This window comes from Bos grunniens, chromosome 3, assembly GCF_055505025.1.
Source record: "Bos grunniens cultivar Pamir isolate PY7600 chromosome 3, Bosgru_T2T1.0, whole genome shotgun sequence".
Lineage (NCBI taxonomy): Eukaryota > Metazoa > Chordata > Mammalia > Artiodactyla > Bovidae > Bos > Bos grunniens.
This window is the reverse complement of record NC_141167.1, coordinates 105079332-105093744: the sequence shown is the minus strand read 5'-3', so window position 1 is coordinate 105093744 and position 14413 is coordinate 105079332. Positions and strand designations below refer to the sequence as shown.

At 39.6% G+C, this 14413-nt stretch overlaps 1 protein-coding gene across 8 annotated transcripts in view; it reads left to right on the top strand.

Annotated features, from left to right (window-relative positions):
• Positions 1-14413, top strand: part of GATAD2B (GATA zinc finger domain containing 2B) — an 82685-nt gene that overhangs the window by 43456 nt on the left and 24816 nt on the right. For 3 of the 8 annotated variants that reach the window (XM_086392878.1, XM_086392877.1, XM_086392880.1), the window contains one exon: positions 3861-4112. The exons of the other annotated variants lie outside the window; for them this stretch is intronic. In XM_086392878.1, coding sequence (XP_086249004.1) covers positions 4075-4112 — 38 coding nt within the window. In that variant the 5' untranslated portion in view covers positions 3861-4074. Of the gene's footprint in view, positions 1-3860; positions 4113-14413 lie in introns of those variants that run through there. 8 annotated transcript variants of the gene reach the window in all.

Here is a 14413-nt window from a genome sequence, read left to right as displayed (position 1 = left end):
GATCACTGCCATTGCCCTTTCATGACCACCCCCCAGCTCTTAATTTCCTCAAAGCGCAAAAAAGTGGTTACCCTCACAGGCCACTGAATTAAAATCTCTCTGGTTTTACTACTCTGCTTATGAGAGTGTGTATATGGTAAATAATTTGTATGTGTGCACTACTGTTCTCATATGTTGTGCCTATGGCAGAGTTTTAATAAAGCATTCGGACAGTAATTGAAGTAGATTCATTTGGCAAAAACAGAACTATGTTCAGCAACATGGAACTGAATTTTATTCTTCATACAAAGTTAAAAGCACATTGTAGTTCCATCCTGACCACTTTCCCAGGCCCCATCTCTTTGAGAGAGAGAGAAGCTTCATCTAAATTATTTCATCTGATTGATGATTGTCATTTATAATTTATTGCTACTTCTGTCTCGTGTATTCCTTTGGAAAAGGTGTATGGATTCATTACATATTCTAATGTATCGTCTATATATTATAAAATAAAGTCAAGCATGTATCTGCTGATACTTTTTAAGTTGACCTGTCTTTATACTTAGAAATGTTTCTTACTAGTAGGCTTCCCTGGTGTCTCAGATGGTAAAGAATCCGCCTGCAATGCAGGAGACCCATGTTCGATTCCTGGGTTGGGAAGATCCCCTGGAGAAGGAAATGACAACCCACCCCAGTATTCTTTTTTTTTTTTTTTTAAAGCTGAGAAATTAAAAAGACATATTTATTAATTAAACTATTTAAAAATAAGAATAGCAAATCGATTACATGTTAACATAAAAACATTTTAAATAGCTATATTTTCCAGAATACACACATACAAGAAAAGGAATGAAATTAGTTATGGCTTACTTAAACTTTCCTTTCATTGTTGATGTTTTTCAGTTGCTAAGTCCTGTCTAACTCTTTGCTTTTCCATGGAAGCACACCAAGCTTCTCTGTCCTCCGCTATCTCCTGGCTACCTGCTACCTGCTAAGTCGCTTCAGTCGTGTCCGACTCTGTGCAACCCCATAGACGGCAGCCCACCAGCTCCCCCATCTCTGGGATTCTCTAGGCAAGAATACTGGAGTGGGTTGCCATTTCCTTCTCCAGTGCATGAAAGTGAAAAGTCAAAGTGAAGTCGCTCAGTCGTGTCCAACTCTTAGCGACCCCATGGACTGCAGCCTACCAGTCTCCTCCATCCATGGGATTTTCCAGGCAAGAGTACTGGAGTGGGGTGCCATTGCCTTCTTCGCACCCCAGTATTCTTGCCTGGAGAATTCCATGGATTGCAGAGTTGGACACAACTGAGTGACTATCACTCACACTCACCTATGGCAGACAGTAATTGAATAAGTCTTTACTGATAGAATGTTACAAGTGACCACCATCAATTAAAAAAATTGACATGAGAGTTGAAAACCCACTTCCTTGGTGTAGTGATAGGTTTTAATCATGGCTCTCCTATATATTTGTAGGGTCTTCCCAGGTGGCTCAGTGGTAAAGAATCCACCTGCTAATGCAGGAGATGCAGGTTCAATCTGTGGGTCAGGAAGATTCCCTGAAGGAGGAAATGGCAACCCACTCCAATATTCTTGCCTGGAAAATTCCTTGGACAGAGGAGCCTGGCGGGCTGTGGTCCATGGGGTCGCAGAGTCAGACACGACTGAGCATGCGCACACGCTCCTCCTGTGTATTATATGACTTTAGACAGGTATATTTAGCTTTTCTAAGTCTCAATTACTTCGTTCATAGGCTGGAGATAATATGGAATTCATAGGAGTGTTTTGAGAGTTAAATGAAGTGTTGTTTCTATGGTTCTTAGCCCATAGTTTTGATATTTAGCCTCACTCAAATGTTACTCACCTTTCTATGTCCCCTGCTCCTTTGTCCCCAATGCACACCATGTTACTTTGCTTCTTATTGAAGTGCACTTCCCCCCAACTGTTTGCAAATTTGTGTGGTGAATATATCACTTGAAAAAACCATTTATCTGAAAAGAGGCTCTCCTGAGTAGTGTGTATGAAATGTACCTAAGAGATCATGTTTTTCAGAGTAGTGTGAAAAGTTGCAACCATTTAAAACTCCTCTCTCCTACCACCTGTTGTTATTGGTGCCCTCTGATAAAACGGAAATTTTTTTTTGTTTTCTTCTTTTAACTATTATTTAAATATTGTTTTAAGTATAACATTCCTAAAGAAAGCCTACATTTTCTCTACTTTGCCCAAAGAAGAACGGAATATAATAGATAAATTCTGAAGGAGATTGGAAAAACGTGGTTAACGCCTTGTTGTTCAGTTGCTTAGTTGTGTCTGACTCTTTGCAACCCCATGGACTGCACAGCACACCAGGCTTCCCTGTCCTTCACTATCTCCTGGTGTTTGCTCAAATTCATGTCCACTGAGTCGATGATGCTGTCCAGCTATCTCATCCTCTGTCACCCCCTTCTCCTCCTGCCCTCAATCTTTGCCAGCATCAGGGTCTTTTCCAAGGAGTCGGTTCTTCACTTAAAATGGCCAAAGTATTGGAGCTCCAGCTTCAGCATCAGTCCTTCCAGTGAATATTCAGGGTTGATTTCCTTGCTGGTTTGCTCTCTTTGCTGTCCAAGGGACTCTCAAGAGTCTTCTCCAGCACCACAGTCTGAAAGCATCAATTCTTTAGCACTCAACCTTCCTTGTGGTTCAACTCTCACATCCGTACATGACTACTGGAAAAACCATAGCATTAAGTATACAGACCTTTGTCAGCAAAGTGATGTCTCTGCTTTTGAATACACTATCTAGATTTGTCATAGCTTTTCTTCCAAAGAGCAAGTGTCTTTTAATTGTGTGGCAGCAGTCATTTTCCCCAATGATTTTGGAGCCCCAAAAGATAAATTCTGTCACTGTTGCCATTTTTCCCCATCTGTTTGCCATGAAGTGATGGGACCAGATGTCATAATCTTAGTTTTTTGAATGTTGAGTTTTAAGCCAGCTGTTTCACTCTCCTCTTTCACCTTCATTAAGAGGCTCTTTAGTTCCTCTTTGCTTTCTGCCATTGGGGTAGTGTCATCTCCATATCTGAGGTTATTGATATTTTTCCCAGCAATCTTGATCACAGCTTGAGATTTGTCCAGCCCAGCATTTCACATGATGTATGTACTCTGCATATAGTTAAATAAGCAGGTGACAATGTACAGCCTTGACATACTTCTTTCCCAGTTTTGAACCAGTCCACTGTTCCATGTCCAGTTCTACCTGTTGCTTCTTGACCTGCATACAGGTTTCTCAGGAGGCAGGTATTCCCATCTCTTCAAGAATTTCCCATTCTATTCCTTTATTTAATTATATATTCCCTAGGTTACTTACTTGCCTGTTTCTATTATGAAAGTTTAGAACAATAATTCTTAAACTATATGGAGTACCTAATAACCACCAGGAAAACATGATAAAATGTAGATTTCTTGGCTCCTCACCGAGAAATTCCAGTTCATTACTTTGAAATGGGCTTGGGAGGATTTATTTTAAACACGTATCTAAAGTAATTCTGATACAGGGTCTAAAATGATACTTAGCAAAACATGGATATAAAGTAAAAGGAAAATGACAAAGTTAAAGTTATTGAGTTCCATCCATGAGTGACATATTGATCTACATTCCCCTTTATAATGATACTTCTCCAAACCATCTGTGATGAAGGACCAACTTTTTGTTTGGTTTTCTAATATAGGTAGCATAGACCAATACTTTTGTAAATATAATGAGATGAATTACTGGAAAAGAGATATCCAAATTCAAGCCCAGTATTTTTTTTGTTAGATTCAACAGGCATAAAATTACTCTGTCAAATTAAAATACAAATTTCTAAATGCTTACTCTGAATTTCTATGCTTATCTTGTTGCAGAGCGGTAATAAACAGTTCATGAACCAGCACCAGTCTGTGGACCACAGTTTGAGTAGCATTGCTCTTCAGAAAGTGAAGATGAGTTTGTATTGAAACTGGCAAGCTAGAAACCTAGTCTACAAATCCCAGGAAGCCTGATTTCTTCATCTATAAAACTGAGACAGTTTTACTACTCTGCCTGTCTTACAGAGATGTTGTCCTCATATAAAACGTAATGTGTGTAAGAGTACATTGCAGACTAAAAAAACGAATGTAAGTTATATTAATCATCAGAAGCATTTATTAAACATATTAATATTGTATAGGGAATTTGTTTGCAACTAGGGAAATAGAGATATGGTAAGGAGCTTACTGTTCAGTTATATCTTTGCCCCATAAGGATGGCAGTATCCTGAACTAATTAAATTCCAGCTTCATAAACATTTTCCTAGACTTGTACAGGTTTTTTCTGAACTCCAGTAGCTTTTTAATATTTTTTAAACATGGAACTTTGGAATGTTTCTTTGTAATACCTGAAATAAGAATTTTTGAAAGTATAACATATTTCTCTAATAGATTGAAAACATTTTGGTGGCAGGCCCTCTTTTGAGTTCAAGTTTCTTTTCCTCTTCTTGTATCTACCCTTTGCTGTTAATCCTGGAACAGATTACCCCTTCTTCCGACTGGCTCCCAGTTTCAGACTTGCTGCCCAACACCATACTCTTTCTCTCCTCTGACTACCTTCTCTTCTGAGTATTTACAGGAGATAGAATTCCTTGAAACCAGACATTTTTGACTGCGTTTTATGAACAGATTAGGTGCAAGAGATAAGAAAATGAGTAATACATAAGGTTCCAGACCCCCTGGGAGCTCACAGTTTTTAAAGGGAAAAGGACGAGTAATTCAGTAATGAGACAGGTACTGACATGTTCAAAAATGGTTTGAGAACAGAGCGGGAGAAAAAACTGCCTAGGGAAACAGGGAAGTTTTCATAGATAGGACAGCCATCTAATTTACCCTCCAGAATGGCACTATTAAAGGTGAAAGAATCACTGTTACCATCAGGAGGGCACACCAGGTGTAAATTGGGACTGTCCCGTGCAACCAAGACATATTGTCACCCTATTAATAAAAGAAATATCTGTGTAGTCTTAAAGTAAGAGTTGGAGGATTTACTAGGGAAAGAAAGTAGCATACAGAAGAGCTCGGAAGAATGAAAGAATATGTAGTTGGGCCTAGCTCATGAAATACTTAAGAGCAGGAGTAGCAGACCACAAGGTTGCAAAGGTAAATTGGGACAAGATGATGTACGGACCTGTGTGCCAGTGTTGGCGATAATGAGGAGTCTTTGATATTAAATATGGGATAATGAGATTGGATTCTTTTCTTTTTTTTCCTAAAGATCACTTCACTGGCTATATGGAAAATGAAAGGTAGGGGCGAGGGACTTAGGTACTGAGACCATAAGATCTTTTAAAATATTTGCTATAGATTAGGAGAGAAAAGATGATGTTCTGAACTAAGGGATGGCAGGAAAGTTGGAAAGAGTGGAGAGACTCCAGAGATGTTTAGATCTTTTAGAGAGATCTAGATTTGTAGGGGAAAAGGCACTTGGCTTCTAGGACACCATGTTCTCCTGGTTTCCTTCCTACCTCATAGACCGCTCCTCAATCTTAGTTGCTAGATATTCTGTTCAATTTATAAACGTTGGAGTACCCCCAAAGCTCAGCCCTGATACCTCCTCTCTTGTTTGCATTCACTTCTTCTTCTTCTCTCTTTTTTTTTTTTGTTTATTCATTTGGCTGCCCCGGGTCTTAGCTATGGCATGTGAAACCTAGTTCCTTAATCAGGAATTGAACCCTGCCCCCTTGCACTGGGACTGTGGAGTTCTAACCACTGGACCACCAGGGAAGTCCCTGCATTCACTTCTTAAATGAGTTTGTCTACCCCGTGACTTTAAATTCTGTCTGTATGTTTATCACTCCTGAATTTGTGTCTTCAGCCAAACATCTCTTAACTCTAGACTTGTGTCTAATAGGCATTGCAGACTTAACATGGTAGAACTACATCTTTCATTTTTCCTCCAAACATATTGTGTTATTCACCGTTTTCATAAAAAACATGATCATTCATTGTGGAGATAACAGTGTTGGAGTAATGCTTGACTACTTTTTCTCATCCAGTACACCAGCATTTCTGTTGGCTCTTTTTTCAAGATACACCCTTGGTTTGGCCCTTGGATTACCTCTCCTACCTCGTTTCCTGCCACTCTCCTTCTTGGGTATGGCACTTCATCTTTACCTGTTTACTGTTTCTGCCATATGCTAAGCACCATTCTGTCTCAAGCAGCATTCTTGCTTTTTTCTCTACCTGTTATATTCTCTTCCAGATACAGGCAGAGCTCACTTCTCCACTTAATTTAGGATTTAGCACAAATGTTATCTTTTTAGATAGGACTTTAATTCTGCTTTTAAGAATAGTCTCTTCCTCCCATCTGACATTCCATCTCCTTTTCATGCTTAACTTTTTTCAGCGATCTTATCTCTACTTTACCTATTCATGTTGTTAATTTGTTCATTGTTTCTTTTCCCCACTGGATTGAAATCCATGAAGATAGAGACTTTGTTCAGTGTTGTATCCTCAGTGCCTAGAAAAATGCTAATAATAAATGTTGGGCATTTCATAAATATTGTATTTCATGGACTCTAAGATGCTGTTGATATTTGGTTTTAAATTGAAGTGTAGATGATTTACATTCTTGTGATTCTGGTATACAGCAGAGTGATTCAGTTATACATAAAAATGTATTTTTTTCATATTCTATTCCATTATAGTTTATTACAGGATACTGAATATAATTCCCTGTGCTATACAACAGTACCTTCTTTATCTGTTTTATGTATAATAGTTTGTATCTGCTAATCCCAAGCTCCTAATCTATCCCTCCCTTACCCCCTTTCCCCTTTGTTAACCGTGTTTGTTCTCTGTGTCTGTAAGTCTGTTTCTGTTTTGTAAATAAGTTCACTTGTGTCATACATTAGAATCTACATATAAGTGATATCATATGGTATTTGTGTTTTTCTGTCTGACTTAGTACGAGAAGCTCTAGGTCCATCCACGTTGCTGCACATGTGAAGATGCCATTGATTTTAAGATGTATCAATAGTTTATAAACCAATAAGAAAGAAGAAATACTGTCACTTGTCAAATGCTGTTGGTTATAAGATACACCCTGATACCAGAGGTTAAAATAGAGAAAAAATATGTATATTAGAATCTATGAAAAAATTACTTGTTTGAATGAGTGAAGTAGGAAGGAGTCATCTCACATAACTTCAGAGTTTCTAACTTAATTAAAAAAATGATATCTATTATAAATACAGAATACAAGACAAAGAATAAGGTTGATAGAGGAAAGGATTCCTCCTCACATTTGTGTAACTTGTGTGGCAGAAGCAAGAAGAATCTTGCAAGAAGGGGGAAGAAACCAGCTATCTAGTCTGAAACCTAGAGTCTATCCTTGAAGTCATCCACATTTTAAAACTCTTATTACTAGGTCACTTTTTCTCTGAGGGTAAACACATCTCTAGATTTCTCAATTACTGTATGATCCTTGAATTAATCCTCGAATTGCTTGTATTTTTTACTACTGTGTACATACTAGATGCTTCAGAACAGTTTGATTTGAAGAGAATCTTCCCTTGATCCCTTCATTGAGATGGAGGTTTTCATTTCATCAACTTTCTTTCTGTGTTGTTGGATTGTCTCATTTGGAGATATTTAACTTATTATCTGGGCTTCTCTGGTGGCTCAGACCTGAAGCATCCACCTGCAGTGTGGGCGATCTGAGTTTGATCCCTGGGTTGGGAAGATCCCCTGGAGGTGAGCATGGCAACCCACTCCAGTATTCTTGCCTGGAGAATCCCCATGGACAGAGGAGCCTGGCAGGCTACAGTCCATGGGGTCGCAAAGAGACAGACACGACTGAGTGATTCAGCAGAGCAACACATCTGCAGGTGAACAGGTCTTGGTAGACCTGTGGCTGATGTCTCCCAGTGGTAGAAAGCAAACCAGGATTTGCGCTCTTTTAAAATGTAAGAACAGATGATAGTTTCTGCACTTTTTGTTTATAATTTTCATAAGGATTTGTTTACTAGGACTGCCACATTCTGAACGCCATAGCATTCTGTTGTCTGAGCTCTCCCTAAATCGCTCTTTTCTTCCTTTTTACCACTCCACTTTTGAACCTGAATAGATGAATATAGTAGACTTGATGACTAGTCTTTACGTATTTTATTAATATGCAACTAGTTTTATTAAGTGTGTACGGTTGAAAAGGGAATCTTTGTTCTAAGAAAGAACACAAAGACAAGGCAAGGTAGCAAAGGCAAGCCAGAGCTATGTATATATTTTTAAGTTCTATTTCTAAAAAGTTAGAAAGCAGATAAATGCCGGGCTGGATGAAGCACAAGCTGGAATCAAGATTGCTGGGAGAAATATCAATAACCTCACATATGCAGATGATACCACCATTATGGCAGAAAGCGAAGAGGAAGTGAAGAGCCTCTTGATGAAAGTTAAAGAGGAGAATGAAAAAGCTGGCTTAAAACTCAGCATTCAAAAAACTGAGATCATGGCATCTGGCCCCATCACTTCATGGCAAATAGATGGGGAAACAATGGAAATAGTGACAAACTTTATTTTCTTGGGCTCCAAAATCACTGTGGGTGGTGTCTGCAGCCATGAAATTAAAACATGCTTGCTCCTTGGAAGAAAAGCTTTGATCAACATAGACAGCATATTAAAAAGCAGAAACATTGCTTTGCCAGCAAAGGTCCCTCTAGTCAAAGCTATGGTTTTTCCAGTAGTCATTTATGGATGTGAGAGTTGGACCATAAGGAAGGTTGAGTGCTGAAGAATTGATGCTTTTGAACTGTGGTGTTAGAGAAGACTCTTGAGAATTCCTTGGACTGCAAGGAGATCAAACCATTCAATTCTAAAGGAAATCAGTCCTGAATATTCATTGGAAGGACAGTACTGAAGCTGAAGCTCCAATACTTTGGCCACCTGATGTGAAGAACTGACTTATTGAAAAAGACCCTGATGCTGGGAAAGATTGAAGGCAGGAGGAGAAGAGGACAACAGAGGATGAGATGGTTGGATGGCATCACCAACTCAATGGACATGAGTTTGAGCAAGCTTCGGGAGTTGGTGATGGATAGGGAGGCCTGGCATGTTGCAGTCCATGGAGTCACAAAGAGTCGGACATGACTGAGCAACTGAACTGAACTGAACTGATAAAACATACTGTTTTCTTTTTTAAATATACAAGCAAGAAGTGAGGAGTCCAAATTTCTCATCTGATGTGTCTGTCTTTTTTTCGGCTGGGTCAGGTGTTAGTTGCACGTGGGATCTTTTGTTTGGCACATGGACTTTCTAGTTGCAGTGGGTGAGCTTCAGTAATTGTGGCACCAGGGCTTTCTAGTTGTGGTGCGTGGGCTCAGTAGTTGTGACACATGGGCTCAGTTGCTCTCCTGCATATGGGGGTCTTAGGTCCCAGACCAGGGATCAAACCCACGTCCCCCTACATTGCAAGGTGGATTCTTAACCCCTGGACCACCAGGAAAGTCCTGTAACTACTATCTTGAGTCAACAATGTTTTACCATATTTGCTTTATTGATACGTAACATGCATATTTTTGCTGAATCATTTCAAAGTAAGTTTTAGACTTTACCTCTAAATATTGGGTTGGTCAAAAAGTTTTTATGGATATTTCTGTAAGATGTAGGAAGAACCTGAACGAACATTTTGGCCCACCTAATACTGAAGATTGCAGTGTTAGAATAATGCCCCTTCCCCCAAGGTGTCCATATCCTCATCCCCAGAATGATTGAATATATTCAGTTTCTTGGCAAAGTGGAGTTAAGACAGCAGATGGAATTAATGTTGTTAATAAGCTCACCTTAAAATATGGATATTATTCTGGATTATCCAGGTGGGCCCAGTGTAATCACAAAGGTTCTTAAAAATGGAAAATTTTAGGCAAAAGAAAGTCAGAATTATGGCAACATGAGGATTGGGCCCAACATTGATGGCTTTGAAGATGGGGAAGTGGCCATGAGCCAAGAAAAGCCAGGTGGTCAGCTAGAAAAGGCAAGAAAATAGATACTGCTCTAGAAATTCCAGGAGGAATGTAAGAAGCCTTGCTGATGACCTGAATTTGGTCCAGTGAGGCCCATTTTAGACTTTTGACTTCCAGACTGTAGGATAATAAATTTGTACTGTTCAGGGACTTCCTGGGGATCCAGTAATTGAGAATCTGCCTTGCTGTGCAGGGGACGCAGGTTCCACCCCTGGTCTGGTAACTAAGATCCCACATGTCACGGAGCAGCTGAGCCCATGCACCACAACTACTGAGCCTGCATGCCGTGACTAGAGAGTCTGTACACCATAATGAAGGATCTGGCATGAGACAGCAAAGATCCCGTGTACTGCAACTAAGACCCAACACAGCCAGACAAGTAAATAAATATTAAAAAAAAATAAACTTGTACTGTTTAAGTCACTTAGTTTGTGGTAATTTACTGTAACAGCCATAGAAAACATATTAATATAGTTGCTTCTCCAAACAAGGACAATTTTCTGTTCAACCATAGTACCATTATCACACCTAACAAGATTAATAATAATTCCCTAATACTATCTAAAGCCCAGTCTACTTGGAGTTTCCCCAGTTGTTCCTCAGAATATCTTTTGTAGATTTTCTTTTTAAACCAAGCTCTAATCAAATATCATACCTTGTATTTGGTATGTCTTCGCTGCTGCTGCTGCTGCTAAGTCGCTTCAGTTGTGTCCGACTCTATGCGACCCCATAGATGGCAGCCCACCAGGCTCTCCTGCCCCTAGGATTCTCCAGGCAAGAACACTGGAGTGGGTTGCCATTTCCTTCTACAACGCATGAAAGTGAAAAGTGAAAGGGAACTTGCTCAGTCGTGTCCAACTCTTCGTGACCCCATGGACTGCAGCCCACCAGGCTCCTCCGTCCATGGGATTTTCCAGGCAAGAGTGCTGGAGTGGGGTGCCATTGCCTTCTCGTGTCTCTTAATCTAGAATGGTTTGCAGCCCTCTCCTCCACCACATTTTTAATGTCAGCTTTTGAAGAAACCAGACTAGCTGATTTGCAACATGTTCTACATTGTAGATTTGTCAGATCGTTTCTGTATGGTATCATGTAGCTTGTTCTCTGATTCTCTGTATGTCCTGTAAACTGGACTTCAATGTAAAGTTTATATGTTTTTGGAAAAATACTTCATGGGAGATGCTGTATCTTCATACTGCATCACATTAAGAGGCACATAATACCTGATTCACTGTTTACACTGCCAATTTAGATGCATGGGTTAAGGTGACAGCAGGATCTCTCTGTTGGTAAAGCTGTGTTTTTCTCTTTGCAGTTAGTAGTCTTTGGTCTTGTTTTGTTTATTGTAAGCTGGGAAGCCTTTCTGCTCTGAGCCTAGTTATTATGAAAATAAATTTAAAATTTTCAGACCATCATTTTTGACTCTGGAATATGGCATACCATGTTACTAAAACTGTTTGCACTTCCATTACAAAACACCACCTAGTGATGCTGGGTAGAATAAACTTTTTTTTTTTTTTTTAAACACGTAACCTGAACTGAAAGAAGTAAGGAAAATTCTCAGGGACCCCAAAAATAAAAGGGAACTAAAAATGAGCAGTGTGCATGTGACTTAATGCTGTGGCAATTCTGGGGGGCTTTTCTAGTTTCAGTAACCAAAAGACTTGCTTTTTTTTTTGCAGCCGCGCTGTGCGGCATGCAGAATCTTAGTTCCCCAACCAGGGATTGAGCCCAGGCCCCCTACAGTGGAAGCGTGGAGTCCGAACCACTGGACCACTAGGGAAGTCCCTAAAAGACTTGGTTTTAATGCTCACGAGGAGTCCAAGAGACAACATTTTAGGCCTGTACGGAACAGAAATAGAGGTGAGAATCCCCTATGAAAGCCAGGATCCTTAAAGGCACATGTTCAGGGAAGGGAGGTGACCATAACAAATTCCATCCCCTAGTTCAAGGAAACAAAAATTTTCTATCTCAACCTAGGCTTTGACTAGAGGTGGGTGGAAATCTCCCCTGAAAATTTAAGTATGAACCAAACTCATATGAGTTTAAATTATTTTTGTCTGAGATCGCTAAGCTGAGAAATAAGTACAAAAAATTATTCAAAACACTTTATATATCCTTGCAGTAGCTGGCAGAAGCACATGAAAACGGCTCTAGAGGAACAGGTCCACAATCCAAACCATACAGGATTCTTACAGATAAAGTCCTAGTGAAGACAGGCTGCTCTTAAAAAATAACAAAAAGCACAAGGAAACAATTCATTTACTATGAACAAAAGTCACAGATACAACAGGCAGCAGCAGGAACTGAAAACATCAGATAATAGAGCCATTGACTATATAAAATAAATGTATTTAAACTATTAAATACAGAGATTTGAGAAGAAAAGAAAAAATACTTTGGAAGAGACAGATTTGGAAAAAAAGAACTAACTAGAATATCTTAAGAAGTGAAGATAGTGGTCTTCTATTCAGCAGGTAGTTATATTATCTAGTACATATTATGGGCCAGGCACTGAATAAAATAGAAAGAAAAAACTATTCCATGGAGCTTATATTTTAGTGGATGGGAAACAGACCAAAATATATAAGCCTAATATGCCAGGTAGTCATAATTACCAAGAAGAAGAATAAAACTTTTTAAGGGGTTACAGAATAATGACGAAAGGTGATAATTGTTTTTGTTGTTGTTTTCCCTAGTAGATGTATTAGGGAAAATCTTTCTGAGATATGAAGCAAATAAGGGAGCAAGCCACATGGCTAACAGGAGAGAACAGGGAGACTAAACAGACTGGAAAGGGAGCAGCGGGAGGGTATTGGAAGATGTAAAGTCAAAAGATAGTGGGCCAAATTATGTAGGGCCTTAGAGACTATGATAAAGACTTGCAGTGCTCTTCTGGTTACTATTGCTGTATATATAACAAATTAGTTACCCTAAACTTAGTAACCTAAGACAGCTGTTTTTTGTGCTTTTGGATTTTGTGGGTCAGGAATTCATTCAAATTTGGCCCAGCCCTGATGGTTTGTTTCTGCTTTACAGTGTCTGGGGCTGCAGCTGGAAAGCTGCCGAAGTGGGGAAGAGGTATTAGTTGGGGTCTGGAATCATCTGAAGGCTCATTGACTTACATGTCTGGTGCCAGGGCTAAGATGACTTGAAGAGTAGACCTGCCAACTGAAGTGTCTACATGTGACCTCTCCCTGAGGCTTTGCTTCTTCACACCATGACAGCCTCTGGGAAGGTGTACTTCTCAGAAAGCAGTTCAGGTTTCCAGACTTCAGTGTTCCAGAGAATAAGACAAAACCTGCATTGCTTTTTGACCCAGTGGCAGAAGTCACTCAGCATCACTTTTGCTATATTCTACAGATTGAAACAGTCATGAACCCACCTAGATTCAAAAGAAGGGAACATAGATCCCCATCACCACCACCTCTTGATGTGAGGACTTTGAAAGAATTTGGGGAGACAGTGTTTGTAAACCACCACAGATGCCATTAAAGCATTTTGAGCCAAGATATGATACCACTTAAATTTTAGAGCGAGCCCTCTGATTTCTCTATGGAACATAGACTGAGAAGGGCAGAAGCAGAGTTTAAAAAATTGCAATAGTCTGAGCAGGAGATGACAATAGCTTGGACTACCCACTCCAGTACTCTTGCCTGGAAAATCCCATAGACGGAGGAGCCTGGTAGGCTGCCGTCTATAGGGTCGCACAGAGTCGGACACGACTGAAGTGACTTAGCAGCAGCAGCAGAATAATAACATGAAAGTGGTGATAAGGGGTTGAATTTGAAATATATCTAAAAAGGAGTGCTGACAGAATCTACAGAAGGAAGGCATGTAGGGTGTGAGAGGAATGAAGAATGACTGCATGGAGTTTGACGTGAGCAGTTGGTTAAATGGTGGTGTCCTTTACTGAGGAGGAAAGCACTAGGGGAAGAGAAAGTTTTTATCCCAGGAGTTCATGAATTCAGTTTTGGACATAAGTTCATAAAATGCCTGTTAGACACCCAAATGAAGATATCATTTAGACAGTTGAATATATATAAAAAAATTTTTAGAGGAGGGATAAGGTCTAGGAATATAAATTTGAGAGTTAGCATATGGATGCTTTTTTAAGCTATAGGAATATATGAGATTATGTGGAATATATAAGATTATGTAGGGTAGGGAGTGAGTGCAGATAGAGAAAAGGTACACAATTGAACCCAAGCGCATGCATACAGTTAGAATTAGGAGTATGAGTAGATACTAGTCAAGGAGAGTAAGAATAAATGATCATGAAGACAAACAGATGTGGAATTCCCGGCCAATCTAGTGGTTAGAATTCCAGGCTTTGACTGCTGTGGCATGAGTTCAGTCCCTGATTGGGGAACTGAGATCCCTCAAGGCCGAAAAAGAAAAAGACATATAGATGGCAACAGGTATGTGAAAAGG